We start from the raw sequence: 27,869 nt of genomic DNA, 5'->3' as shown, positions 1-27,869 counted from the left end.
CCCAACCCAAATGCGACTGGACGAAGATTAAAAAAACCAAAAAAAAGAAAAATCTCCCCCCTCGAAGCGACAGATTGAAAACATCAGGACAACCTCACAACGTGTGCACAGTAGTTTCTTTTCTCTTCCATTTTAAAACTCTCGCCGACCACAGGAAAGGAAAAAAAAAAAAAAAAAAAAAAAAAGAAAAACGCCAATAACAACGTCAAGAGCTCGAGCGAGTCCCCTTGAAAGATGCAGAAGAGGCTCCCGACGGCGAGTCCATCCTCCGGGATGCTCCGATGCGGAAACCTCGCCGTCCCCACGGCCACCCCACAGCACCTGGGCGGATGGGTCCTGCACAGAACCTCTGCCAAAGCTCTGCTCAACGCTGATTTTCCCTCCCCGGTGCCACTCGCAGCTCTGGATCCCCTGTTGCGGAGCACGCGAGGGGGTTTTTGCCACGAGCCGTGGGCTCCTGCTTTAGAAAAGAAACCCAACGCACCATAAAAGACCGAACAAAAAAAGGGAAAAATGAAAATAGGAGGAAAACCACCAAGGTTTCCCAGCATGGTGAGGGTCCTCCCGCCGCCCGGCGTGCCCAGGCTCGGCATCCCCGGCGTTTCTGAGTGGTTCAGTCTCCGGCACCGGGCGGTCCTTCCCTTCCCCATCGCCCAGCAGGAACCGAGGTGGGAGCGAGCGTGCCGGCAGGCGCTGCCGGTGCGCGCTTGCGTGCGCTCGAGCGTCCTCGTCCCGCCAGCCACTGCCTTCCTCGCCCCTCTATAACACCAGCTTCAGCAGGAGGGTGGGCACAACGGGCAGGATCCGGCCCGCCCAGTGTCGGCTGCCACCTGCCTTCTGGTCCACGAATGTCTTCTGGTCTGGCATGATGTCCGTGGTCAGCTGGGTCTGCGGGCAAGGGGAGAGCAGGGTTTCATCGGGGTCCTTTTGGGGGAAAATCATCCAACCTTGGGAAACACACCTATTTTTGCCCTCCGGTCAGCAAAGCCAGCGGTCCCCAGGACAGTGCTTGTCTGGCACGTCCTTCCCGAGCCATCTGCAGTGGGAAACAGCTCCCGGCCCCGGGACCCCCCCTCCCCGCACTCCCCCCGGCCCCAAAAGTACCTCTGAGTAGCACAGGCTCTGCTCTTTGGACTTGTTTAGCTTCGGTCCGTGCTCCTGGAGAGGAGAAAGGAGGAAGGCTTAGGGAAGGTACGCGCACCCGGGGCTGCCCCTGCCTGGGGTCGCACCCCGGGGTTTGGGCTCCCCAAATTCCCCCAGGAGCTGCGGAGCTGCCCTGCAAGGGCGCGGGGTGATGCCTGCAGCCCCACGCACGGGGCACCGGACACCGTGGCTCAGAGCACGCGGCTGGTGTTGAAGCACGACGTCTCTCCACGCGCTTCTCGAACACGCCGGGGCTGTCAGAAGAGCTTTGCGAAAGGAGAGAAGAAAGAAAAGGGGCTCATCCCTTCTCCCTGGGCAGCTCGGGCTCTTTGCTGGGCTCCTGCCTGAAGCAGGAGAGACTGCAAAGAAAATAACGCCGCAAGCGCTCTCGCGGATCCATCCCGGCCCCAGGTTCGCTCCTCCTGTGCTCCCTGCTGCAAATGCTCCCGCCGAGGACCCTGCCTACACCCCCGTGACACCCACCGGCCACCGTTCCCCTGTCCCGCTCCTCTCCCGGCAGCACCTCACCACCCAAGGAGCACAGCGTCAACCCACAAGTCCAGCGCAACGCAAGAATCACAGAATCACAGAATCACAGAATCGTATAGGTTGGAAAAGACCTTTAAGATCATCGAGTCCAACCGTAAACCTAACACTGCCAAGCCCACCACTACACCATGTCCCTGAGCACCTCATCCAAACGTCCTTTAAATACCTCCAGGGATGGCGACTCAACCACTGCCCTGGGCAGCCTGTTCCAATGCTTGATAACCCTCTCGGTGAAGAAAAACTTCCTAATATCCAGTCTAAACCTCCCCTGGCGCAACTTGAGGCCATTTCCTCTTGTCCTATCAAGACAAAATCTATACAAAACATGTATTTTTCACGTTTCCCAAAACCACAGGGAATTCAAGCTGTTTTCACCCCGAATGAGCCCGGGGCAGGAGAAGCTGGGCTCAGGGCAGTTACGCCAGGTCACCTTGCTCCAGGCACGGAGCAGGGGACGAAGCCCCAAGCGAGGGAAGGGGACGGGCAGGGCACGGATCCCTCCCTTCCCCAGGCCACATCCCCAGGCAGTGCCCAGACCCCCGTTTACCAGGGATGGCCGGATCCTGCTGGGCACCTGCACTGCCTCCAGACCGAAATGCCGTGCACTGAGCAGGGCTTTTTGCTGCCCACGGGCTGCAGCCGATCTCCTGGCTGACGAACCCGCCGAGGCTCCAGACCAGTACCCCCAGTTTGCAGCAGCGACCGGGCTCTGGTCCTACCTGGACGGAGGTGCAGGTGGTGATGACGCTCGTGTCGTACATGGTGTTGCTGTCGTTGATGTCATCTGGCAAGGCAGGGCTCTTCTCCGTCTTCGGTGGCAGGGTGACAGGGGGTGAGGGGTTCTTGGGGGAGAGGTTCACGTCAGTGCCGTTGCCAAAGGCTTGGATGGCGTTTCCTGGGGGGCAGGAGATATTTATGGGGGGCCGCACCCCGAGAGTGATGGGGCAGGGTGAGAAGGGGGACGGGGAAGCGCCTTACGGAGACAGGGGTTTTCCGTGAAGTCTCGGAGGAACTTCTCGCACTCCTCCTCCATGTTGCCGCTGCCTTTGCAGGAGCACCAGGGCGAGATGGTGATGCTGGTGGTGCTGGCGTCAACATAGTTGGGCGTCATGTCGAAGCCTGCTCCCGGGCGAGGAGAAGGAAGAGGGATGAGGGGCTGCGGTGGGAGAGACCCTTCACCATCCCGTCCCCCCCGGCACTCACCGATGAGCCCCGCGTAGGAGCCCAGGCACGCCTGGTAGTTGTCCCCGGGGCAGCTCGTCAGGGACTGGAGGGAGGCTTGGCAGTTGGTGTGGAAATCGGCCAGCCTGGACCTGGGTGCAAAGAGCAAGAGGCAGAGGGACGGGATTTCAGCGCTGCTCCCGGCACAGAGCAACTCAGCAGCAAGGAGCAGCGTTTTTAAAAAATAAAGGCGAGAAAAGAGGGTAAATGGGATAGAGAGAGAAGATCGAAATGAGATCCGGACTCAGGAGGTGCAACTTCTCGTCTCGCCTCTGGTTGCCCCAGCCTGTTGGAGGGTCGCGGGCAAGGGAGGGGTGCCTGCCTGCGGGTGGGTACCCCAGTGGGGATGAGCCCCCCAAGCACGGGACCCTCGTTCCTCCATCCTTTACTGCTCCCCACCTCCCCAGCCCTTTCCAAGCGCTGCTCAACTGGCAGAGCACACCATAAACTTCACAACCTCATTTGGCCGCGCTGCTCCCGGCATCATTACACGACTGTAAAATTTCACTGCTTGTTTTTATCTTCCCCCTGAAACGTTAAAGCTTAGAGTGCAGTTAAAATGTCTGAGGTTGGGGGTTACGCTTCCCTTTCTTCTTTTGCAGCCGAAAAGGGAAAAAAAACAAAAGGAAGACTCGCAGAGACCCCGGGGGCTGCGATGCTCGTGCCCTGCCTGCCCTCCTGCCAGACAGAAAGAGCCGAGATGGGGAGAAGGGCAGCAGGAGGAATGAAGAAGGGACGAGAGGAGCCGATTTCCACTCCTAATCCGATTACTGGCTTGGTTACCCCTCCTCATCATCTCTCACCGCTCGGTGTAATGCACAGAAAAAGCACAAGGAGCGACGGAAGCGCAGTCACTTCCAGGCGCGTCGGTAATCTGGCTCTGCTGACGCAACCCCGCGCTTTCCACGCGATGCTCTGGGGATTTTTCTTGGGATGAACCGAATCGCCGCGGTAGAAGGATAAAGAAATGGGAAGGATGTAGAAGAGGATGGACAGACGGACCAGGTGGACAGATGGACCAGGTGGACAGATGGACGGGCAGCAGTTTTCCAAATTGACTCAGTCATTAAACGAATAGACGCGAGGCTGAATTGTGGCCCAGGCTGGATCTCAATCACAGGGAGGAATTGCTGCGAGGCAGTCAAGTTGCTGACACTGTAGATGAGACCTTGCATTTCACAACAGAAAGTCTCCTCAGCTCTTTTTTTCCACACTTCATATAGAAAGAAGAAGGCATACATTATTTTCTTTAGCTTCCTTTTCCTTCCTTCTTAATTAAATGTCATCTTTGTCCAACCGGTGATTGAATCATCCAACAGTACCTGCCTAAAGCCATAAGAACTGATGAAAATAAAGGGTAGAAACTGTGGTTTGGTGTTTTTTTTAAATAGGAATGATTTGTTTTCAGCAGGTTTTGATCAAATTAAACAGAGGAACAAACGAAGCAGCGACTGAATGAAGCAGAAGGGATCTGCAGTGACGCCTCACACCCACCCAGCACTTTTCATCACACCCCATCCCAAGGGCACCAAGGGAGGGGGGCGGGGGGCCAGGTACCACCGAAACGCAGCCAGCGCCGGGGCGGAGCAGAGACGCTGCTGCTGAGCCGGCAGCCAGAAGGCCGCTACCGCTTCCAGTTGGCCACTACAGCTTCCAGTTGGCCACTACAGCTTCCAGTTTGATGGGCTACGTACTGGGGAAAGGACAGAGAGGGAAGAAAGCCCAGCTGCTGGGGGCTGGACCAGAGCACTGGATGCTCCACGGGGGAATGCAGCCGTTTCCCAGAGACTTTGGCTGTTTCCAGCCATCCCTGACTGGGGCTTTGTCCAGGCCATGGGGTTTCACAGCCACCGAGGCAACCATCTTCTGTGGAGCAGCTGAGCCTCTTCTGGGGACTCCCTGGTCCTTTGGGGACCCCAGCATCACCCCACAGCGAGCTCCCCGGCTGAGCCGGGGGTTTGGCGAGAGCCACCCATGCACTCGGTACCCTCTTTTTGCTGCTTCCCGCGGCCGGGCGTGCAGGTTGCACTCAGTTTTCACCTGCTGATGGGCTGCCAGCGGTGTGAACTGGATTATTTTCCCACTTACACCAGCTGCCTGACCCAGTTACAGCCTCCCGACAGGCTGCAGATTTCCAGGGCAAGGTCGGCCTCTTCAACTGGGTTATTCAAGCACTCTCGCCGAGAAGACGCGACTCCGGGGCACTGCCGCGCTCTTCTACATGTTGGACGCTAATAAATAGCCATAACGCAACTGGCGCCGCCTCTCCCTCCCCTTCTTCCTGCAAACAAAACTCACCCAGCCCACGTGCAGGTTATTTTGGCCAGAACCACATTTATTTTTCTCCCTAGTGATTCAGAAAGAAACCCTCCACGCCAGCGGTGCAGAGGGAAGGCGGGGGCTCCCACCCGGCACCCATTCCTGGGGCTGATGCTGAGCTCTCGGCACACGGTCTCTCTCGCAGGAGCTGTGCACGAAGCCCCGCGTGTGTAGAAAAGCTTTGCCAGGGGAACTTTTGCAGCGCTCAGCCCTCCCCGCAGCCAAAACCAGCCTTGGGTCAAGGGGTGTTGCTCCCCACTTGCAAGGTGTGAGAGCCCAGGGTGGGTGTTGCAGAGCAGAAGAGCTCCAGCTCCGCTCCTTTCACACAATCCCCATCACGGGAAGGTATTTGGACTCCCTCCTCCTCCCCTCCGCGGGAGATAAATGAAGTTTCCGACAGCATTTCCCCTCTCCCCAAATTAGAGGCGAAGGCACGTCAATTCTCTTAAAGAACCGTGGCAAGTTCATCACCGAGCGCCACAAAAATTTGTCACGCTGCACCCCGGGGCCCTGCTCCTGGCTTGTAGCATCCTCTAAGGCAAATGTTATTCTTTTCATAATACATCACAAGCCAGCTGGTAATCTTTCCAGAATATCCAAGCCAGATGTCACTCTTTCCGTTGTATACAATGAGTTTGCAGTCGCTGGATGAGACTCGAACTGCCAGGAATAAACCTTACTGGAGCCGGGCCATAGCTTCTCAGATTCCTGCTTTTAAGTGCCCGGGCAAAAAAAGGAGAGGGAGCCAAGTCCATCTTAGCAGAAACAGGAGGAATTGGAGCCAAATTGCTGGCTGGCAGCTCGAGGCAGCAGGTGGGTCCGGCCAGTCTCTGCCTGCAAACGCCAGACCTGGGCCGGGAAGAGCTGGGCTGGCAGCTGGGTCAGGGACGGGGAACGAGGACGATGGCACGGGGAGCTGCAGAGCGCAGCCTCGGCCAGCACATTATTTTCCTGAAAGGCCTCCAAGGCGGGGGAAAAAAAAAAAAAGGGAGCGAAAAAGGGATTAACAAAAATTAATTATATATACACACACATATATCATATCCCAAACCTGCTCCAAGTGCTGGATTTCCAAGTTAGGGGTTTCCAAGCTGTTTCTCTTCGATGCATTTAGAAAATACATTTGATTTGGGGGTGAAAAGACCAGGACGATGCCAAGGGGACGCAGCTCCAAGGATCCGGGGGCTTTAATACTTCTCTTTCTCCCCGCCCGGCTCCAGCCACCTCCCAGGGACCTGGGTCCCTGCAGTGCACATACATCCCCGGTGCGTATATCCCCCGTTTAGGGGACTTTACGCATCGCTGCAGGGACCATCCCATCAGCTCCTGGCTGCTAACTCATCTCCTAGCCTTGTTATCGTGCAGGAATTCAGAAGCAGCTTGCCAGCGCTAGCAAGACACCCTCGCTCTGACATTAAAAGTTACCTACACAGCAGAGGATTTTTGATTGGGGTTTCTTTTTTTTCCCCCCCGCTTGTTGGTGCCTTGCAATTTTTTAAGCAGAAAAATCCCCAGAACAGATGCAAGGTGCCTAATTGGGTGCTAATTGTTCCCATCACCGCATGCCTATGAGAAGTCCAAGCCCGGTGCTGGTAATAACTCACCACCCATCAAAGCGCACAGTATCAGGCTCTTGAATATTTCATGCAGAAAATGTCCGAGATGCGGAGATTACTCAAGACGTGTTTTTCACAGGCAATTTACAGGGACCAAGGAAAAATGGCTTTAATAGACACGTGCATTGGGAGGCGGCTCGGAAACGCGGCTCTCCCCTCCTGCAGAGCAGGGGATGTTCAAGAAGCTGCGACAACATGCAAAAACTCAGCAAGACATGAAAAACCCGCAGGCCCGCTGGGCATCCTCCTCCCAACACTCGCTCTGCCTGCTCGTCCTGCTGGAGATGAATGCTTTCGAAGCCAGGAGATGCTGAGATTAAAAAAAATTAGCCTCAAACACCAAGAACAGTGGCCAGGTAACTCAAAGAGCCCTGGGGATGGGGATCAGCTAAAGAAAGGAGGGAAGCTGGAGCAAAACTCCACTTTGCTGGATGACCTTCTACCAAAGCTAGTAAACAGTTCACAGAGGAAAAAAAACAAAAAAAAAGATCAATGGAAATATTGTTTTATCCAGGAAAAGTTATCTGCCACCTCTGGAGACTGGAGCCACCTGTTCTGGTATGAGCCAGGAGGGTTTTATTCCCGTTTTTAGTGAAAATCATATCCCTGCGGTAGCACAGCATCTCTCTGTAGGACGAGGACTGGTCCCCCATCCCAAAGCTGCCCCTCGCCCAGGGAGACGGGGGCAGCAGGAAAGAGGCAAAAAGAGAATGACCCAGAGAGAAGCAAAGGAGAAATCCCCAAATTAGAATAAGCAGAGCTAAGCCAGCAAGAGGGGAAAAAAAAAAAAAAAAAAAAGAGGACAAACAGACAACAGACCAACTGCTAAGTTAGGAGCCGTTAATTAAGAAGTTGAGTTATCCATATGTGTTTTTAGGACACCGCATTTTGATTCATCACAGATAAGAGCAGTTGAAAGACGTGGGGTTTTTTTTTTTTTTTTAATCCTCTTGCCTATGCTCAAACCCTATCATTACCCGGTAAGAGAAGGGAAGAATTAAACGCACGCATCATTTGATTTTAATTGAAGGACTGTTCTATTTCATTGAACTGCTAACTAAGCCGAACAGGAGATTGTGTTTACATAAGCAAACCCTGAGTCAGTATAGACTTGCTGTCACATTAAGTCAATACTTATGAAGGCTCTCTATTTAATTATTCAGTGCGAATTGACTTATTATTGTGTTAAGAGCGCGGTTAGCCTTGAGCAAGGTGGCCGTGGAGCTGAGATCCCTCCCAGCCGCCTTTGCAGATGGGTGCCCACGGGGTCCCGGGGGAGAGGTAGCCGGGGGTGCTGTCCCACTGGCCCCCTCCCTCCGTCCCCCCCAGACTGGGAAGCCAAAGCCACCAACCTTCGCAGATTTGCTAATTTAAGGTCGGATTCAGAGGCTTCCCCCAGCAGGTTATTGCAGCCTTGGATGCCCAGCCTTGGTGCGGCCACCCACCCCGGGGACCCATCAGCCGTGCCTCGTCCCCCTCCAGACACGAGCATCGCTCCTCTCCGCCGGCTCCCAGAGCCGCTGTTAAATCCAGGAGCATTTCTCCCTCCTCCTCCTCCTCTCTTCCCAGACAGCTACGTGGATGGCCGAGCCGTACTTCTGAGCCGCTCTCATTACACGGCGTAATGAGAAAGTTGAGCTGCCGCTCCGCTGTTTATCAAGGAAACATCCATTATAGATGGCATTTTGTCTGTGCTAAACAAAGGGCGTGAAGACGAGGACGTGGGTTTAAAAGAAAGCGTTTTGTTCCCATGTTTGGTGTTTAATCAATACCAAGCCAGCCTGGATCCGTTCCCTCCCTCGCACACACCCCGAGCCAAGCCTCTCTCAGGGGTTCTCGGGCGATGAAGCAAGGCTTCGCCTCCCCGGGGTATCGCTCCTGAATTAGCAACCCAACCCCAGCCAAAAGGAGATGGTTTCTGCCACGCAGACATGCACCTCACCGATGCGCACAGACACAGGGGTCCTGCGAGGAGCTGGGCAGGATCCGTCCCCCTCCCAGCCACAAATACACTGAAAACAGGGAGAAAACTCAGGCAAACGAAACATCACCCTGCTTTTGGATGCTGAGGAGCTACAGCCAGTGGAGGCTGGGAAATTCTTCAGCACCAGCATCACCGAAGCATATAAGACCAGATTATTTGTGTTCCTGACTTGCTGATGCAAGATGAAAAATACAGCAAACTGCAGCTGCTGAAATCAGCTCTTTTCTCCCCTTTCCTTCCCTTTCCCCTTAGCTGAGGTTAGTGTTTTGCAAAAGGTTCTTATATTCTGGGAGCTAAAACCTGTCCATTGCAATCAGACACAAAGCTCGGGGAGTTTGTCAGGCTCCTCCGTTGTGCCGGAAAAAGCTTGCCGGCACGAAAAGCTTCACAAATTGCAGCGATCTGAGCCTGATTGCTGCTGCGCTCGCAGCCGGGAGCTGGGCGAAGGGGCTTGGGCGTCTCACGGGGGATTTTTAGCAGCCTCACAGGGTCAAGGCCATTTAAATTGCTTTGTCTAAAGCAAAGTGCAGGATTTCAGCCCAGAATAACCCAGATCTGCACCCCGCTCCCGGGAAGGGAAGGACGCAGGTTGAGCGCTCGCCCTCTCCAGGACCTGAGCCCATGCAGGGATGCACGGGAGCCCCGGGGCCGCGTCCTGGCTCCTTTGCGTCCTCAGCTTCTCTGTGCAGTGCGGAAAGGAGGGGCTGCACAGCACCCTCCTCCTAGCCGTGGGGACCCCCGGGTAATCCGGAGCCCACTCCGTGCTGGAACGCTGCCCGCTGGTTTAAATACCTCAGTCCAAAGCATTCAGAAAACGTCACCTTCCATCGGCGGTGATGGAAGGACTGGTGGCTTTTATCTCCCCAGCTTTGTGACGACGGATGGGACAGGGACAGTGTCCAACAACCGTTCAACCACCAGCCCTGAGCAGCTGCAAAGCAGCAGCAGAAAGCCATGAAAGCTTCCAGAATGACTGTTTTCCATGCTGGACCATTAATTTGCCCTCTTCCTCAACTCCTCTGCTTCTTTCGGGAAGGAAACAACACGACCTCAGGGTGGGTTGTGTCCCGCAGGAGCAGCAGCCCCTACGAGGAGCATCCCCACGCACGCAGCTCAGCACTGACCACGGCGAGACGGCAGCAAAAATCTCCCCGCAAAGTCCCCTCCTGGTACCAAGGGCTTCGCCCTTCATTAGGTGTTCAGCCAGGAGGCTTAATTACGCTCGCAGCCCGCGCGGGAACATTATCTCATCTCCTGTCACCGCTGGGTTTCGGAGCAGCTTGCCGATCTGCTTCCGAGTTCAATGTCCTTGCCAGTCCCACATGCAGATAAGGAGGATGAGCATCTGTCTGCGGTGCCAGCCCAATAAGCACAGACATCAACGGGAAATCCCATGGCAGATCCCAGCCTTGCCTCGCCCGCAGGCAGGGGCTTAGGATGACGGGACATGGAGGGGTCTCATGCCTGGGTGCTCCTGGGTGGAGGCTGGTGGGTGCAGAGGCCATGGGAAGGAGGACAGAGCCTGCACGCTCTATTTATACACATTCCTGGCACCTGGTGATGAACTTGGCAGCGGCTACCTGCCAATGCTTTGTTATTTATAAATGCAGAAGGCCTTGGAGAGGCCCCCCAGCACCAGGCAGCCCTGCAGACCACCCCGTCCCTGCAAAACAAGCCCAGAGCCGCTCAGCAAAGGGGATGCCAAACAAACTCATCCAGCCTGCACATGGATGCAACCCTCCCCAGGCTTTTGCGGAAGAGCAGAGCAAGCTGCTCGCCCAGAGCAGGACCAGCAGCATCTCAAGGGGTCCTGGACCCACGCACCAGAGTTTGAAGATCCCCACATCAGGTACAGCCCTGTCTGCACAGCAGCTCCAAGCACCGAGCCCACAGCAGGGACCTCTGCCTCACCGCCGAATGGGACCCCCTTGCACCAAGCCAAACCCACCCTACATACATGGCACCTCCACGTGGGTTAAAACCCTCTGACGAAGGGCAAACGGCAGCTGCCGGAGGAGTCTGCATTACCCACACGCTGGTTAGCTAGCCTAGATTTCATTCAGCTCCTGAGCCTGGGCTTTCCGGGTTCGCTAGGTGCTCTCAGCAGCCGGGGAACACCGGGAATGCACACGGAGGAGGAGACGAGGCTGTGGGAGAAGGGGTTCAGCTGGCAAGTAAGTCCACGCCCAGCTTTAATTTGGGAAACTAGACCTACAGCAATGGGAACTGTGACTCCCTGCCCGTGTTTGGGGCAGCACCGGGGTAGACGGACTCACAGCCGCTGGACAGCCGGGCAGGTAACGTCAAGCAGACAGGGCAGCAGGCTCTCAGACACGTCTCTTGCTAACGATGGTTTTCCTTCACCAGCTTTCCTCCGCATCCTTTCCCCACGGGCCAGGGGACACGATGCCCACGCGTGCATCAGGCACAGCGTGCAGGGCCATTCCTTCATCCCTGGGGAGGACGCGCCAGCAGGAGACGTCCAGACGGAGATAGAGGGAGAAAACAGCAGCAAGGACCATAAGGTGCAGCCTGCATGTGCGTGCCCGCACCCAGGGAAGGCACAGTGCACACACAGCCCCTGCTAAAGGCTCCACCAGAGCCACCTCCGTCCCAAAAGCCAGGGAGAAAAAAGCAGACTCTTTCACTTGCAAGGCAACATCCATCAATAGAGAAAAATTCTTATATTTCCCCCCCCCCTCAGCTCAGGTGCCAGGCACGGCTCACCCCAGGTAGGTCACCGCTTCTAAACGCTTTCGCAGCTGCAAACACAAGGAGGTCAAGTGAGCTGCTGGAGCATGTCAGCATCTCCGAGCATCCCCGGGCTGCAGGCTCTTAACCCCTCTTGCACCCCAGTGCCACAGCCTGGTTAATGCGACTGCCTTTAACAGGGGGTTTGGAGCAAACCCGCCTGCCCGAGCCTCGGGAGCGCTGCCGGAGCCCGCCCGGGGCAGAGCTGCGGGAGGGGAATGGATGGGATGGGACCTTCTCTTGCAAGCCCAGATGTGAGGATGGCATCGGTGCGCAGCCCTGCAACGCCCCGTCGTGGGGAGAGAACAGCCAAGGTTAAGGCAAAACTCTGCAAAATACGCCCAAAGCTGGATGCGTAAATGCCTGCCGGATTTGGGTGCTTTGCAGAGGGAGAGCCCCCAGCCAGGGCTGCCTTTCCCCAGCCGGGCAGCATCCGTGCCGCTGCCGGAAAAATGCATTTCCGACTCGGAGCGAACAGCCAAAGCGGCAGCCACGCGCTTCCCCCTTCGCTGCTTCACCTCTTTCTGGTGGAATTTCATTTCAGGCAGGAACGGGCTTGTAATTAATGCTCGGCAGCTCCGTGGCCTCTCCGGTCCCCCCACCACGCTGCTAAGGCAGGTTATTCCCCGCCGTGAGCGGCTGCATCCGCAGCATTTAATGTCTGAGCCAGCACCAGGCCTGCTGACAGAGAGGTGCTACCATTAATTTGGCCGCGACTCAGCAGAGCCCTGGTATCTTTTATTCATAGACATTGGCTTATTGTATTACTTTTTGATAAAAAGCCACATTGCCATGTTTCAAACACAGTCGCTTGCAGCCAGAGGAGGACCTGAAGCTGTGTTATTTATTTATTTTGCCACCAGGCTCTAGGAAATTCCATCACCTTGATGGTAAAAAGACCCTCCTCCTTGTAGGAAACATATTCTTTATGAGGCTGATCCAGCCCCCGGAGGGTGACAGAAGGTTTTTTGCCATATGAATAATGAGTTTCATAACAGAACAAAAGTCTGATCTCCCGATTTCGCTCTGCCACGGGGAAAACAGCGGATTTCACCAGCCATGAAGTTTCGCTAGGGATGCTGAAAGCACGCCGAGGGATTTTGCTGCTTGCAGGGCGCGGGTGCCCTCACTGCCACAGTGCCTTCTGCACGTTCATCCCGTCCCCAGCTTGGGGAGACGGAGCAGTCCCGGGTGGGGAACAGAGCCAGCCCGGTCCCCAGGGACTCAGCTCCGCTGTCCACAGCAGACAGGCAGCTCCGGCCCCGCCGCTCTGGTTCTGCCCCACGTCTCTACCCCACCCGAGCGCTGCCGGAGGGCATTGCCCCACTGCGGCCTCCCAGGCCAAGCGCAGGGACCGGCAGAGCCGTGGCTTTGCACTGGAGGTTTCGGAGCAGATCAGAGCTTGGTGGGGGGCTCGGTTGGCAGCCCCCGTGCTCGCAAACCACACGCAGCCCGGCACAAACCCACAGCAAGGGGGGGGGACAAACTCACACCTCAGTTTCTCCATGAGCAGCCAAAAACCATTAACTCTGCCCCATTTAGGCACAGAATACAGCTGTTACTGGAGGAGACCCAGCCAGCAAGTGCCGCATGGCATTGGGAAGATGCAACCAATTAACCTGGAATAGGGTCACGCGACGAGAGAGAGCGGCAAGCGGGGCCACGGCCCCGCGCAAACCCCCCTCTACAATCCGCAGCTCTCCCCCCCGGCATCGGGAAGGGCTGGGAAAAGCCCACGCAGAGCCCGGCGCAGCCCTTACCGGCAGAGGTGATCCGTCCGGCACGTGTTGCGCAGATCCAGGCAGTTGGGCTTCTCCTTGTCCTCGTAGGAGCAGGAGGGGACGATGGTTTGCCGCCGGCGCTCGGCGCAAGCCTGGTCCTTGCAGGAGCAGAAGAGGAGGCGGTAGGTGTACTCGCTGGGGACGCGGTCGAAGAACTGGCGCAGAGCCTTGTGGCATTTCCTCCGGCTGCAGTGCTCGGTGGCCGAGATCTCCCTGCTGCAGGTGGAGATGTAGCCCGAGCGCAGGCGCTTGCAGTTGTCGTTCAGGTTGCAGGCTTTGGCCGCGTCGAGGCAGTGGTTGCTTTTGGAGTTGGTGGCGGGGTCCATTCCTGCCCGGAGAACAAGAGGGAGAAGGGGTGAACGTGGCACCGAGGGATGGGGAGATGCCCTCAACCTGGGGAAATGTCACAGGGAAGGGGGCTGGCATTGGCGGCAGCCCTTGGCATCTCCAGCGCGGCCCGTCCCTGCCCTGCTGGCGGCAGGAGGGGGCTGGATGCACGGCTGCGGTCCCCCCCCAGCATGGTTTGGAGGTTTGGAGGTCCTCCTCCAGCAGAAGGGGTTCATGCACACAGATCGCGGCGCGGGGTGGTGGGGGGGACCTGGTCAAACAGTCTTGAGTGCATAATTCATGCCACGAATTTGCAATTTTTTTTTTCTCGTCAATTATTCAAAGAATAATTATTAATTATTCAGCCTGCTCCAAAGGAGAATAATCTGCCGAGCTGCACAGGGTCCCCCAGCCCCCGCATCCTCTCCTGGGGCTCCCCAAAACCGGGTCACCCCCTGCCAGCCCCCCACAGAGCTGAGCACTGCCCAGGCAGGGACAATGGGGACAAGGCGGCCGCTGGAGCTGGGCATCGGCCACCAGCCCCGCGCCGGCCCGATCCCACATCTGCCCTGGAAATCCCAGCCGCCAGCAAACGAACGGGAAGAGGACGGATAAAGCCAAAGCACCGCACAGGAACAAACGCTGAATTTCCCTTTTTTTTTTCGCCCCCAAAATGATGGATCGCCCTCAGCAGCCCAGGTGCTATTTTAGAAGCCACCTGACTGCACCAGCCATCGCGTCCCTAATTTCCTCCCCTCCGCAGCCCAGCCAAGTCCGTGGATTCCTCCATTGTCTCCCAGCTTCTGCTGGCAAAGACAAACGACAGCATCAAGGAGGGCTTCCTAACAGACATATTTGTAGGGCTTTGCTAATTAGCAAATGGCAAGCAGCTGCCCGGGCGAGCTTGCCCCCCCCTTCCCCCTCTGCCTCCCCCAGCTGCCCACGGGGCCGCCCTGCAGGCGAGCAGCGTTTTGGGGCGTCGTTTGCAGCACGGGACCCCACTTTATCTCATTTTCCCACAGTCTCATCCAACTCAGCGTGAGCCTCCGAGCCGGCAGCTGCCAGCACGACGCTGCCTACGTTAACGGGTCCCAATTGAAAGGCGAAGCTGGAAGCCCCCCCCGCCCCCCCCGGTGCCATCCCATACAAACCCGACCCGCATCCCCGCTGCCCTTGGGGGAGGTTTGCAGCTATCGGGGGGCTTGGTGGCACCAGTCCCAACCCATGCCGTGACAACTGCGGGGTCCCAGCATCCCCCGGCTGGGCTGCGATGCCATGAGACCCCACAGACCCCCAGCCAGGGGGGTAAAGCTGTTCGGAGAGAGCCTCAAAATGCCAAACGCGTCATCCCAGTGACGAACACGCCCCGTGGAGATCTACCGGGGATGGGGGAGTTCGATAAGACATACGTAAAGTGAATACTGCTTATGCGATTTATACGTAGACCTGCCTTGAAAAATAGTGCAAGAGGCAAGAAGGTCGCCTGAGCTAAGAGAGACATTTTAGCTGGCGGATGGTGGGAGCGTGAACCGGCGCTGTGCTGGGGGGGAATCCGCCTCCCTGCTCCTCATGGAGCCCTGGTCGGAATAAAGCCGGGGAGAAAGGAGGTGAAGACAAGTCCGTCGGGGCTTCGCACCCTCCCCAAGGACGGGACAGGGCAGAAATTGCCATTTCACAGCAGGAAACCCCCAGCCCGGGTGATGCTACAGGGTCCCTCCAGCCGAGGGCTGAGGATGGAGACAGCTCATGACACTGATGTCAGAGGAGCAGAAGGGGAATAAGATGCTTGAAGAGGATGGGGAACACAGGACTTTTCTCCTTGCCCAGCTCCTGGTTTTGGGGGATTGAAGCACTCTCTGCACCCGGGTGTGCTGGCAGCCACCCCGGCTCCGAGCCCTGCGAGCGGTTAACAGCCGGCGCGGTGGCTCGCCGGCACAAGCGTGGGATCTCTGCAAAGTGCCGCCTTATTGTCTAATCCTCCGGAGCATCGCTCCTGCCCTGCCCAAGACCTGCAGGGACCTGGATGCATTTTAATAGAGCCGACGCTTGAAAGCGCAGGGTTTCTGGGGACCTCATTAATAAAGCACAAGCATGAAAATTTCATGAGGCGAGAAGGAAACGGGGGCCAAGGAGCCAGGGAGGGGACTGCGCTGGGAGACCTGGTGCCACCAGCTGTCCCCTCGGCAGGCTCTGCCTGGCCTCTCGGCGCAGGACGGGGTCAGGGGCAGAGGAGGAGGAGGAGGGCGATGGGGAAGGCAGTGCTGCTGCCGTGCCGTGCAGCGCGGGCCGAGTCTGGGGGCCTGCCGCCCGCCCGCCTCTTGGGTGCTGCTGCCCCGTGTCGGGGCCCACGTGGGCAGAAACACAGCGTGGGGCTAATTTCCCGGCTGGAGCCTCCTCCTTCTTCCCTGCAGGCTGTGGGTTCCGCAGGGCAGGCTCCGGCACTGCAGAGCATCCTCACCGCCGGCCCGGGACGCTCTGCTCCATGGGGGTCCGGGAGCGCAAAGCCCCACGCACAGGGAGGGCTGTGGTGCTTGCCCGTGGTGCTCGCTTGCGACGCTTGCTTGCGATGCTCGCTTGGAATGCTTGTTTGCGATGCTCGCTTGCGACGCTTGCTTGCGATGCTCGTTTGCGACGCTTGCTCGCGACGCTTGCTCGCAATGCTTGCTCGCGGTGCTGCCAGCCTGCCCCTGGTCCCGGCAGGCTGCCCATCGAGGGCGCGAGCAAGCAGAGCGCGGCAGCGTGCATCGCCGCTCTCCTCGCTTACACAGCCCCTTCTTTCTAGAAAGGTAAGGTAATCCCCCCGCTTACCCCCACAGGCAATTAGCGGCGCTCTGCCTCAGCCTTGTTATGGAGAAACAACACTAACAGCTCATTTGCTTCAATCGCTTGGGCTCCGGGTCAGGGCTGGGGGTCCCGGGGGGCAGCTGCTCGCCTCTCCCATCGCTCCAGCCCCGCGCGAGGGGGACGGAGAAGGAGTGGAAGAAGCATCGAGGCCACCTCGACGGTCATGGCACATCTCTGGAGCATAACAGCAGCCAATTCCCCCTTCCCCCAGCCCCAAAATTGCCAGACAGGCTTCCTTCTCCTCTCGCTTTGCTTTTATGAATAAATCAACCCATGAGCATTTAATCCCCCACTCCAGACACTTTGCTTTTCATACTTTCCAGCAGCTAAAATATTTCCTTGACGCTAATGTAATCCAAAAAGGCGTGTGGGAGACGGGAGGGGGTGGCATCGTCATCCCGAACCGGTGCTAAGCTCCCCGGAGGGAACTTGGCAAATTCGCTTTGGGAGCTAAAACCCAGCGGGTGACGGCAGCGAGGGGATGCGGTGTCACAGCCCTCCTCCGAGGTGTCCCCAAGTCAGCCGGGGTGGCTGTGGGCTGCCCAGCGCAGGGGGACATGGCATCGCTGAGGGGTCCCTGGGGTGCCACCACCCTCTGCCCATGTGCACCCCGCAAGGTCTGGGGATGCAGGGACCCCCCAAACCCCACGGCGGCGGGTGGCTCTCGGGGAAGGGGTTAAGAGGAGAAAGAGCAAGGAGAAGCCAAGGCATTGCGTGACCTAATTTGAAAAGGGGGGGGGGGGGGGGGGGGGATGGCAGCACGGAGGGTTGTCATGGAAATAGATGGCGAAAAAAGTTCCTAAGGATGATGGTGGAGTTTGGGTTCCCGAGAGGAGGCCGTGGAGGCAGAGAGATGCTCCGAAGGGCTCGGCATCCTTCTCGCAGCAACATCCCATAGCTCAGCTTGAGGCCGGCTGCCCTGGGGAGGGACAGCAAACAGGGTCCCCCCCAGCTTCTCCACAGACGGGGCGTCCTGCGGGTCCCAAATCTTCCAGAAGACAAAACACTTTATGTCGAGCGATGGATGGGCAGCGGGAGGGTCTGGACCCCCCCCGGGAGCCCGGGCTGTGCCTGCCCCTCTTCCTCCTCCCCTGCCTAACGCTGTGACACTTGGCTGCGTGAGGGGACACGTCGGCAAGACAAACGAGGGGATTAGAGGCTTTCCAGCCCAGCTCAGCTATTTGATATAAGCCCACGGTTGGAGGCAGCTGAGTCCCAAAGGTAAAAACCTAAATCACAGCCTGGGGGGAATAGAAAACCCGAGGAGGAGGCTGCTGCTCTGCCGTCACTGCCGGGCCGGGGCTCAAAGCAAGCCCCCGCCTCAACCGGGGCTCGCCCGCTCCCAGCAACGTCTGCTCCCACCGGGAAGGTCGGAAACAGAGAGGATCCGTCCCAAAGTGCATCAAACCCCGGCAGCACTCAGGAACCAGCCCCTACATCACTCCCCTCCGCCAGGCACCGGCATCCCGGCCAGCTGCGGGGGGCAAACTCCCGCTGTGGGATGCTCAAGGCATCAGGTCTGGGGTGGCGGGGAGAAGAGATGGGCAGGAGAGTGGCTGGAGGAGCCGGAGGAGCCGGAGGAGCAAAGGGCCAAACCACGGGGGAAGGAGAGACAGGTTTTCCTTGCCAGGGAGCTTGGCAGCAGGTCTACGTTCACAGGCAAGAGAAGATAAAACAGCGGAAGCATGTTGCTTTTATTACCTGAGAAAATTGAAGCAAGTCTGAATATATCAGAGAGACGAGAGGTGACCGGCTCGTAGGGGGAAGCTTCATAAAATTCTTCTCCTGGAGTGGGAGGGAAGAAAGAGAAGGGGGAGAAAAAGCAAATTAAAAACCACAGCAAATAACCCCAGCCACCACCGAGGCTACGGCTGGGCGCGGGCATCCCCCCCCCCGGCGTGGCAATCTGCGATTTGGGAAGGGAAAAAACCAAAAAGCATTTAAATCACTGCTCTGCAACGAAAGGAAAAGCCTATTTTGGACCAACTCAGCTTAATTCTTGCTGGCTGGAAGTTTGCGGCCGGGCGGGCAGGTCTGCGCTGCTGCCTGCAGCTGCCTGATGGCTGGGTCCTGCCACAAGCTCCAGCTCCTTGTGCGAGTCAGGTCTGGCAGCGGCTGTGCTCAAACTGACCTCAGGAGCCGAGGGAATTTAGATTTGAAAGGTCAACGTTTCATGACGACATCCGCAGAGTCTGGGCCAGCTGCAAGCTGAAAGTTTTAGGGTCTATACTCAACACCGGCTTGTTTGATGGTTGTTGCAAAACAAAGGCATTTGCCTAAAAAAACACTGTGAAGATTGTTTTCCGCTCCGCTCTGCCTCCCATGCACTTTGGGAAAGTGGAAATATTTTAGCGGGGGGATACAGACCCGACCAGAGAGCCTCATCATTCGAGCACCAGAGCATCCCCACCACTGATCCACGCGTGCTGCGCTCATCCATCGCAGTCCGCGCTTTCCGGAGGGAACCCGAGCGCACCCATCTGTCCCCAGCCTGGGAGCAAATCCCCTCTCTCCCGTCTTTGATTTCAGCGCAAACCCACGTGCTTTTGCTGCCTGCCCTTCGTGTAACTCCAGAAAAGGCTGATTTCAGGAGAGCCGGCCACGGCTCTCAGGAGAGGAAATGCTCTCCTCAAACCCCAGCAGCCACAGGAAAAAAAAAAAAAATATATATATATTAAAAAAAAATCAATGGCTGGACTTTGAAAGCCCCAGTCAGAGGCTGACCAGCAGCCCGGAGCATCGATCTGTGCCGTGCCTGGCAGCCCTTTCAGCAGGGTCCCTGCCCGCACCGGGTGCCCTCGCTGCGGGCGAGCCTGGGCTACCCCGGGGACGGACCCCGGCCGCCCAGACCGCTCCAGCCCACGCGTGCTCTACCGAGTTACTGTCAGCCCAAGGCAGCAGCATTTATCCCATGTAATTAAGGAGCCACTTGAAACCTTGTGCTGGAAAACAATCTCATTAAGAGGCGGGGAGCAATGCGGGAGGGCTTGCTCCAAGCCCAGCAGCTCCTCAGGGCGGTTCCTTGGAAATTTGGGGGGGCAGAGCTGGGTGGCCCACCGAGGAGACCCCGGCGGGATGCGAGGTTGGGCTGTCTCCAGCGGCCGTGGGTTTTCAGCCCATCACCCCGCGCCTGGCCTTGCCACCGCGCTCGGGGTGATGCTACGTGGGGGCCACAGCCCGCGCTGGGGCCGGGGGTGGCTCCGGCTGCTGCTGCTGGTCACGGGGAAGGAAACGCGCTCCGGGCAGCCCGCAGAGTCCTCCCGCTTCAGGCCAAACCCCTTCACCTCGCCGGGTTTCCTAATGCTCCGATGACAAACAGCACCTTTATTAAAGTGCATTTAGGAAACACTGTAACCTCCCGGTATATTGCTTTGCCAATGCAATAAATAATTAAATACTAGCTGAATCCTGCTGCTTGCTAGGAAAATTACTGAGCATTAAAAGGGCAGTGGACTTTTCTAGAGTTCACTGAGATGCAATTAACCTCCAGGAATGAGGCTGGAGTGAAAGCAGTCCTCCTTAATGGCAGGGACAGGTTAGCTCCCGCAGCCGAGGGGCTGGACGGGAGGCCACCAGGCACGGCATCTTTGCTAAAAGGCAGAAGATCAGGGTCTACCTTGGGCTCCTCATTGCTTTTACACTCACTGGTTTATGCACGTTAAAGCTATGAGCTGCTGGATCTCCCCAAAGCTTCTACCTCTCCTTAAGACTTGGTATAATCACTTCTCTTCCCACCTCCTCCTCCTCCAGGTACAGGTCCTGGAGTACCCATTAAGCTGTAAAGCATCCTTCATTCATGTTTGCAAAGCCCTCTAAAATTGCTGAATGAAGGCTGCTAATGAGGGGTAGAAAACAATTAAGCACTAATTCCTGCTCTGGGCTGGTTTTCGGGCTCTCTAGTCCCTGTGCTGACCCAAATTTGAAGGCAATTTCACCCGGGGGGCTGCACGCTGGGTAGAGCTCCCCACATCCTCGCCACTGCCACCAAAGCCCTTCCCAGCATCACCACCGCCTCCTCCGGCTTCAGTCCCAGCTCAGGAGGGAGGTCAGAGACCTGCGCCCGCTGCGGGAGCGTGGCGGCCAGGGACGGAGGCTGCTCCGCGGGCTCCATCAAATGAACGCCTTGAGCTCAAGCCGCTGAAGGAGGTGGCTGTCAGCCGGGGTAATGAAACAGCAGAGGAACAGGCGTTTTTACAGGCCCAAATCATTGGTGGAAGCCGGGGCCAAGCTGCCAAAACACTTGGTGCCGCGGGTGGCCAAGGGTCCGTCTGCTTGCAAGCTGCCACCGGCCGGGCCGGCACATGCCCTTGCGAGGACTGTGCCGCAACTCAAGGGCTCTGGTACAGGCGGTTTTGCAGAAGCTGAAGCTGGATTTAAGAGCTTCCACGTGCAGAGCCAGCCGTAAGCCCATTAGAGGGATCCGTACTGTTAAACTGATGCTGGCTCTGCTCCTCTCCCGTCTGGGGCCAGCCGGGTGCTGGCAGAGCTGTGCAGGGGTGGCGGGGGGGTGGGGGGGAGGTAGAGCCCACAGGACAGCAAAGCAAAACCCACCAGCACCAGAACCGGCCCCAGCTGAGCCCCTCTCAGCCAGTTCCTTCCTCTGAGCCCAGTAAAGTGCCCCTGTGCAGCCCTGGACCAGCAGCACGAGCCCCTGGGGCAGCCCCAGCCCGGGTGATGCCCCTGCAGAGGGGCGAGGGGCGGCGGGTGAAGCCCGCTGCCTCCTCCTGCTTCAGGCAGTGGTTAATCCTGCCTTCAATGAACAAACCAGCCCTGGGCTAGCAAAATCCAATTTCAATTACCTGCACTGCTCCAGCCTCTGATTTACTCCTTCACCAGGCTGCAATTACGGCAGGCTCTGGTGCATCGCTTCTCCGCAAGGCGAGACCCCAGCGAGCCCTCCCTGCCGCTCCCCAGCCCAAAAACCCCACCGGACCGAGGGCTAATGGAGGGCTGGGGGAGCCGAGGAGGCAGCGACAACCTCTGCAAGCCCGGGAGATCCCCACAGCTGGTATTGGGGTGCAAAGCCATGCCCCAGCCTCGCTTCCCTCGGCACCCCACGGGCACATCTCCTGCAGGGCAGGCAGGAGGGAGGGAGCGCGGCTGGAGAGGAGCCCTGCCCCGGCTTGCAGGTGCCCAGACGCCCGGGCACAACAGCTCTGCCATGATAGTGATCAGCTCTTGCTGCAAATGCAGCCCCCAGCCTGCTTCTCCCTTGCCCCACGCCCACGTTGGGCAGACCAGCTCTCAGCCGGGCCCCCATCAGCATCCTCTGAGAAAGGGGGGACCGTCTGCCTGGCCTGGGGTGCCTGTGCGGCTCAGGACACTGCTCAGCCCATTTTTACTAGAGCGGCGAGGTGCCCTCGGAGCTTCCCAACCTCGAGGTGGGTCAGGACCACCTCTCCTCCAGCACCCTCCACCCCATGGCAACCCCACAGAGCCCTGCCCCGTACCTTCGGTCAGCCCGAGGTGTATACTCCAGTAGATCTGAAGGCACTGAAGCTCCTTCTTCATCCCTCGCTTGCAACGGCAGTCGTAGAGGGGACTCTCCTGCAGCACCTCCAGGGCTGCCTGGCATTCCTTGTTGGCCAGCATGGTGTTCCTGTCGCGGCCGGCCAGGCACTGCCGCAGCGTGCGGTACCGGGAGCTGCAGCTGGGCTCTGCCGCACACAGCTCGTTGGCTCGCACGCAGTCCACGGGCACCCGCCAGCCATGGGGGTCCTGCCCCGGTGGGGACGGGGGGCCGGCCAGCGAGCGGAGGATCTCATCTGGGCGAGGGGCAGGGGAAGGAGAGATGAGGGCAGAGAGAGGTGAGGGAGGGCGACCAAGTGGGGTGAACCCCTTACATCCCTTTCCCGGGACCCCACACATCAGCCTGTGCCCCAGCCACGGTCCCCGACGGGTCCCCGGCATTAGAGCCACCTTCGGGCTCTAGAGAGGGAGAGCATCCTTCCATTGCGCCTAAACCGAGCCTGGATGTGTCCCCAGCCATGACCCCACCGGGGACTCTTAAATACGACTAAATTCAGCCGGTGGCCTGAAAAAGCAAGCGGGATGTCACAGGGCACCCCGGCAGCGGTGACGTGCCCCAAGGCGTGGGGCGGGGAAGGCGGAGGGTTAACCCAACGCCTCGGCTCCCAGAGCCATGTGATGTCAGGGGACTCTCCGTTTCTTATTAAAACCAAACGGGCAAATAAACAAACACAGCATATTTCCAGCCTCGGTGCTTGGGGACATGAACCTCCACGCATGACCTCTCAAGAGTCAAGGGAAGCAGAAAGCCCATCCAAACCCACTGCGCACATCGCTGTTCGGGTTTTATTTTGCAGCTCATCGTTTTCAGGCCCGCCACGGGATTTTTAGGGCATCTGACTCATGGGTTTTTGAGCACTCGGGCTTGGCAGGGCTGCAGAACGGCTACAGCTCGGTACAAACTCTTCCCCTCGGGGATGGCCTCCTGCGTGCCTCCACGCTAGCCGCCCCTCGGGGTGGCAACCGTCCAGCTCGCCCAGCTCCTGCCCGTGCACAGCCACTGCCTGCTCCTCGGACCTTGCCTCGGCAAGCCCTCCCCTTCCCGCCCAGCCCTCCCTCAGCTCTCACGCTATTTCTATCATTTTATCATTTTCTTTTGCTTTTTGAAATAAATTCTTGCCAAGTCAATCCCAGGCAAGGCCACTAGCCCGTCCCATCACGGGTGCACGGGGAAGGGGGACAGGCTGCGCTGGCACGGCTGGTCCCCCCATGCCTGCGCCAGCCAAGCGATGGGGACGGGGTGGGCAGCAGCCCCTGCCACTCCTGCCCCCCCCCCCCCAGTTTGCCAGCTTGCAACCGCAGGCAGGGAAAGCCCTGGAGCAGGCAAAGACGGGCACAACGGGACCTGGAGGGCATCCTCCGCTGCCCCGGAGCGTGATGCAGAGGGACACCCCGCTTCATGCCATGCCTACACCCATTGCTGCCCCTGCGCCCTGGGGAGCAGCTTCCCCTTCCCCTTGCTGCCACATGCAAGGCACCAGATGGGCACAGCAAACCGCAGCCTCCAGCTCCCGGCCCCTTTCCAACCCGTGGCCGCTCGGCCGGGTATGGCAAGGGGACAGTGACACCTACAGGCATGTGACAAGGGCCACCCGTGTCCTCCCCACCTGCCAGGACACGCAGGCAGCTCCCACGCTTGGCCGGCGCTCAGCCCCAGCAGCGGCTCCCCCACGCAGGCAGCTGCCTGCAGGCAGGGCTAGTCCCCTGCCACCACCCTGGGGTGGACCCCCGTCCCCTGCCTCCTGCGTGCCATGGGAGCAAGCGGCCACGGGAGCCGGTGGCCACGCACGCCTCTGCCCGCCTCGCCGAGCCGGGACACGCTCCTCAGGCCACGGGGAGAGGAGAGGGGATGCTCGGGGCTCGGATGGCTCTGCAGGAGGGACGGGGCAATGCCGGGGGTGAACAAGCAGGACGGGCAGCAGCCCTGGGTGGAAACACCTCCGCTGCCTGCGGTCAGCCAAGGAGCAGATCCCGTCGTCCTGGTCTTCGGCCAATGCCCCCGAACAAACACCATCGGGTTCAGCGAGGTCTGGAGGGTGTCTGGGTAAACAGGAGAAGGCACAGAGCCTCTACACCCACGTTAGATCCAATTTTGGGTAGCAGATGTCCCTTGGGAAGGCCCTCCTCGGCCTTTCAGGATTATATTCCACATGGGAGGCAGGCAGGATCCATGAGCGGTGGAGGCACACGCCTGGACTGGTGGAGGAGAAACCGGTGTCCCCAAAAGCTCCTCGGGGCAGAAACGCCAGCTCTTCGCCACAAGATGGATGATGCTTTGGTGCTTTGAGTAGAAAGGGGCCAGCTCTGCACCTTTACACGCCGGGAAACCCCAGCCCGAGGCGCCCAGTGCAGTAGCTGGGACAACCTGCTCCTGCTGCAGCCGTCAGCCCCAGGGCAATCGGCTCCCAGGCATCGAGAGCCATCCCACAGCTCCACCAAGTGCCATTCCTCCTCCGCCGCCCTCGCTCAGCTCCATCTGGTGCTCGCCCCGAGCCCTCTGCCCAGGTCTCAGCTCCAATTCGGTCTTCTCCAGCCGATGCCGTGAAGCCGCTTCCCGAAGCACCGCCCGAAGCCTCTCCTCCTGCTGTGATCCCATCTCTCTGCTGGCTCCGGGGGCCTCCCAGGCAGGGACCGGAGGTGCTGGCAGGCAGGCAGGGAAGGGAGACAGCCTCGGACCGTCCTTGCGAGGGGTCCCAGCACCCTCGGTGGCATACCCCAGTGCTGGGGTGGGCACTCGCTCATGCCGGGATGGGAAGCCCAACAGTAAATCCACCCGCCGGGGAGCCTGCGGGGATGCATGGCGGTGAGCTGGCCCCGGCCTCCTGGCTTTTGCCGCCTTCCTTCCACGGCCTTACAGAGAGCAGGGTGCTGTGTGCCCCTTCGGCAGCCCCGGCAGGGTGCCTGCAGCATCCCGCACCACGTCCAAGCCGGGAGTGCCAGCAGACCCCAGAGCATGGCACAAAGCCGTCCCGCTGGAGGAGGAAGGGCAGAAGCAGCCCTTCCCCGTGGTTCACAGCCCGCACAGGACAGCTCGGTCCCCCCCAAATCCAGCAGCGTGCTCAGCCCTGGCTGCCAGGTGAGCGTTTTTTCCTGGGGCCCTCCTCTCCTCGTGGCTCGTGGCACTCGCCAAGCCAGGTAGAGCTCCGCAGACCCCCGCAGAGACGCGAGGTGGGGAGTTTGGATGGAGGGGCAGGCTGAGGGGGTTTTTCCCTACCCAAAAGAAATCGCCTCACAGACACACGCTCGTTAAGCTCATATCAATAAAACATCTGCAGAGAATTTAAACGTAATCCTCAGCAGTCTCCGGGATGTCAGAGCACAGCAAGGATTTGCAGGCAGATGCACAAGCCTCCGACAGTCAGCCAGCAAACAACGCGATGGCCCGCTTTCCTCTGGCTCCCGCAGCCTCCCCCAGCAGCATCAGGCTGCGTTGCCTCTTCTCGAGCTGTAATACATGTTTCCTTTTACTGGTCCTGCCAGAGACCTTTGGACACAGGCAGCTTTAGAGGTAAATATTTATCCTCACAACTCGACTCAAAAAAAAAAGAATTGCTCAGGAACGTGCAGCCTCCCAAGCCTGGCCGCTGTGGCAGCGATCGCTTTATCCCAAGCAAAGGGCTTTTTTGGCTCATCACAAAGAAGAGCCCAGATGTGAAGAGCTGGGCTCCTTTCATGCCGGGCCCCGCTCTCCCAGGCTCTTCACCGCAAGGCCACATTGTGGGGGGCTGCTTCCCTTGGCACCCCATCCCTAATGCTCAATTTGGGGGTACGGCTTCCCGGTGATGACTGCTTGGGGTGTTGCAGCTCCTCTGGCTGGGGGGGAACGGCCTCCCCGCCCGGCCTCCCCCCCTGCGCCCATGAAACCTTTGGGGCACGCGGGAAAGGGGGCAGAGGGTCTTGCTTTCATGCAGCCTCTCCTGCGAGAGCGAATGGGCCACGGTTTGGATGCCTTAGGAGGGGCATCCTAGAGGTCCCTGTGCTCCTGAATCTCGCTCGTGAGATGTCCAGCAGCGAGTCAGGCATGCGTACAAGTGCCAGCGGCCAGCTGCCCCCCCAGCCAGCGCTGGAGAGCCCTTCCTCCCCCCTGCCCAGATGCCTTCCCACTTCTGCCCCCCACCTTGCCCCCAGAGCATCCCTCCTTGCTCCCTCTGGCTCAGAAGGCAGGGCTCGTGGCCCCTTGCCCCAACGCTCCCCAGCACGCTCTGCCGCTGGCAGGTCATGGGGAAGGGCACCCCAAATCGGGGCTCAGCCCCCCCCCACCACTCAGGCCTGCGTCCCACCCCACGCAAAGGTACGCGAGGCACCAGCATCCCCCCCGCCGGCACGGCACCCCTTCCCTCCGTCAGCCGGGGATTGTGCTGGGGAGGAGGGGAGAGGAAGAGCCTGTCACCCCCCTTCCACCCAGGGAGCAGAGCCCTCCTCGGGGATGCCGAGCACCCCGCGCAGGGTGGTCCCTCTGCCTGCACCCCCAGCCCCACCCCGTGGGATGCTCTGGAGGGAGGTTTGCTCTGCCAACCTTCAAGTCTCCCTCAGCAGCTCCCCGTCCCTTCTCCCTCTCCTCGCAGGCAGGGTGATGCTCCTCCAGCCCAGGCGAGCTCAGCAGAGTTTTTCCGGGCGCTGGGTGCTGCAGTGTGCTGGGGATCACACGGGCAGGCACCCGTGGAGAGGCAGCGGGGTGCGGGCGCTGCCGTAACAGCATCTGGAGCACGGCACACGACCGAGTCACGGTCCTGCGTGCACCCAGCCTCGCAGGAGGAAAGAAATGGACCTTTCTCATTTGCTTCCTTTTCACCCCAGACCCATCACCGATCTCTGACTTCTCCCCCTTTTTGGCTGCACCTTCCTCGTCTCCGTAGGAGGCTGCCCTAGAAATGCTAAGCTTCCTTCCTGGCAGAGACAGAGCTCCTAAATAACTCACACATGATCTAAAGCAACACGCACGAATTGCAACAGAGGGAACAGCAATTCCCCACGCACACACACATGCAATTAGCTCAACTTTCCGAACCGATTCTCCATGCCGAGTTCCCAGGCACTAGCAGGAACGAACTGGGGGGGGGGGGGGGGGGAGGGGACCGGCAGCCACGGCAGCGGCGGCTGGAGGGCGCTGGGAGACACGCGTGGGGGGGGGAGAGGGGTAGATATCCTCCGAAATACAAATCCACGTAGGCTGACAAGGAGAGAGGGGATGAAAGCCGAAGAGGGCTTTGCTGCCGCACGCCGATCGCTGATCCTGCCCGCTCCCTCGGATCGCGATCGCGGCCGTGCGGTGCCCGAGGCGGGGCTGCCCCGATGGGGCGGTTGGGGTTGTGCCTGTCCCCCCCCCCCCCCCCGTTTTAAGTTTGATAGAGAATAGGAAAATAAAGTTGCCCCTAGTTAAAAATCCTTGTCCCTCTCTGATGCAGACCGAGAGCCGAGCAGTGCCCACCTCGGAGGAGCGCCGGTCCCTCTCTCCAGCCCCCGCAGCCCCTCACCGCCCGGGGGAAGGACACGCCACCTCCGCCATCCTGCCCGGCCGGGCGGCAGCAGCCCTCCCGGCCCGCGGGCATCCCCGCCGGGGCCACTCACCTACGAAGAGGACGATGCAGAAGGCGTTTGCCAAGATCATGTTAGTAAATCCACGCGTTCCTTCACGTGTGCAAAAAAAGGAAAAAAAAAAAAAAAGGAAAAAAAAAAAAGGCAAAAAAAAAAAAAGGAGGGGAACAACAAAATATAATAATTCCCAAGGCGGCCAGTAGATCCCAAATCCGGGCGAGGACGGTGGGCTGCAAAAGAGAGCGGGGAGGGGGTGCGCTCCGCCCGGCG

The 27,869-nt window shown here is 58.8% G+C and overlaps 1 protein-coding gene across 1 annotated transcript; it reads right to left on the bottom strand.

The window, feature by feature from the left end:
• Window positions 1–659: 659 nt before the first annotated feature.
• GFRA2 (GDNF family receptor alpha 2) lies at window positions 660–27,672 on the bottom strand. The gene is made up of 9 exons (XM_075523559.1): window positions 27,633–27,672; window positions 21,986–22,300; window positions 18,237–18,320; window positions 13,344–13,692; window positions 2,896–3,005; window positions 2,671–2,811; window positions 2,412–2,587; window positions 1,105–1,158; window positions 660–888 (listed from the first exon to the last, which is right to left on the bottom strand). Exons 1-9 carry the CDS (start codon window positions 27,670–27,672, stop codon window positions 760–762), a joined length of 1,398 nt encoding a protein of 465 aa, XP_075379674.1. The 3' UTR covers window positions 660–759.
• Between the last annotated feature and the right edge of the window lie 197 nt (window positions 27,673–27,869).

Source organism: Mycteria americana, chromosome 23 (assembly GCF_035582795.1).
Source record: "Mycteria americana isolate JAX WOST 10 ecotype Jacksonville Zoo and Gardens chromosome 23, USCA_MyAme_1.0, whole genome shotgun sequence".
In the NCBI taxonomy this organism is placed as follows: Eukaryota; Metazoa; Chordata; class Aves; order Ciconiiformes; family Ciconiidae; genus Mycteria; species Mycteria americana.
This window is presented reverse-complemented; position numbering and strand designations above follow the sequence as displayed.

What these genes read in the sequence shown, in the direction of transcription:
- GFRA2 (XM_075523559.1), bottom strand. Translation starts at nt 27,672, where the DNA reads ATGATCTTGGCAAACGCCTTCTGCATCGTCCTCTTCGTAG. An exon ending in ACACCTCGGGCTGACCGAAG is followed by an intron (nt 18,321 to 21,985) that starts GTACGGGGCAGG and finishes CTCCCACTCCAG; the next exon opens with GAGAAGAATTTTATGAAGCT. An exon ending in AGAGCCTGTGCTACTCAGAG is followed by an intron (nt 889 to 1,104) that starts GTACTTTTGGGG and finishes CCTTGCCCGCAG; the next exon opens with ACCCAGCTGACCACGGACAT.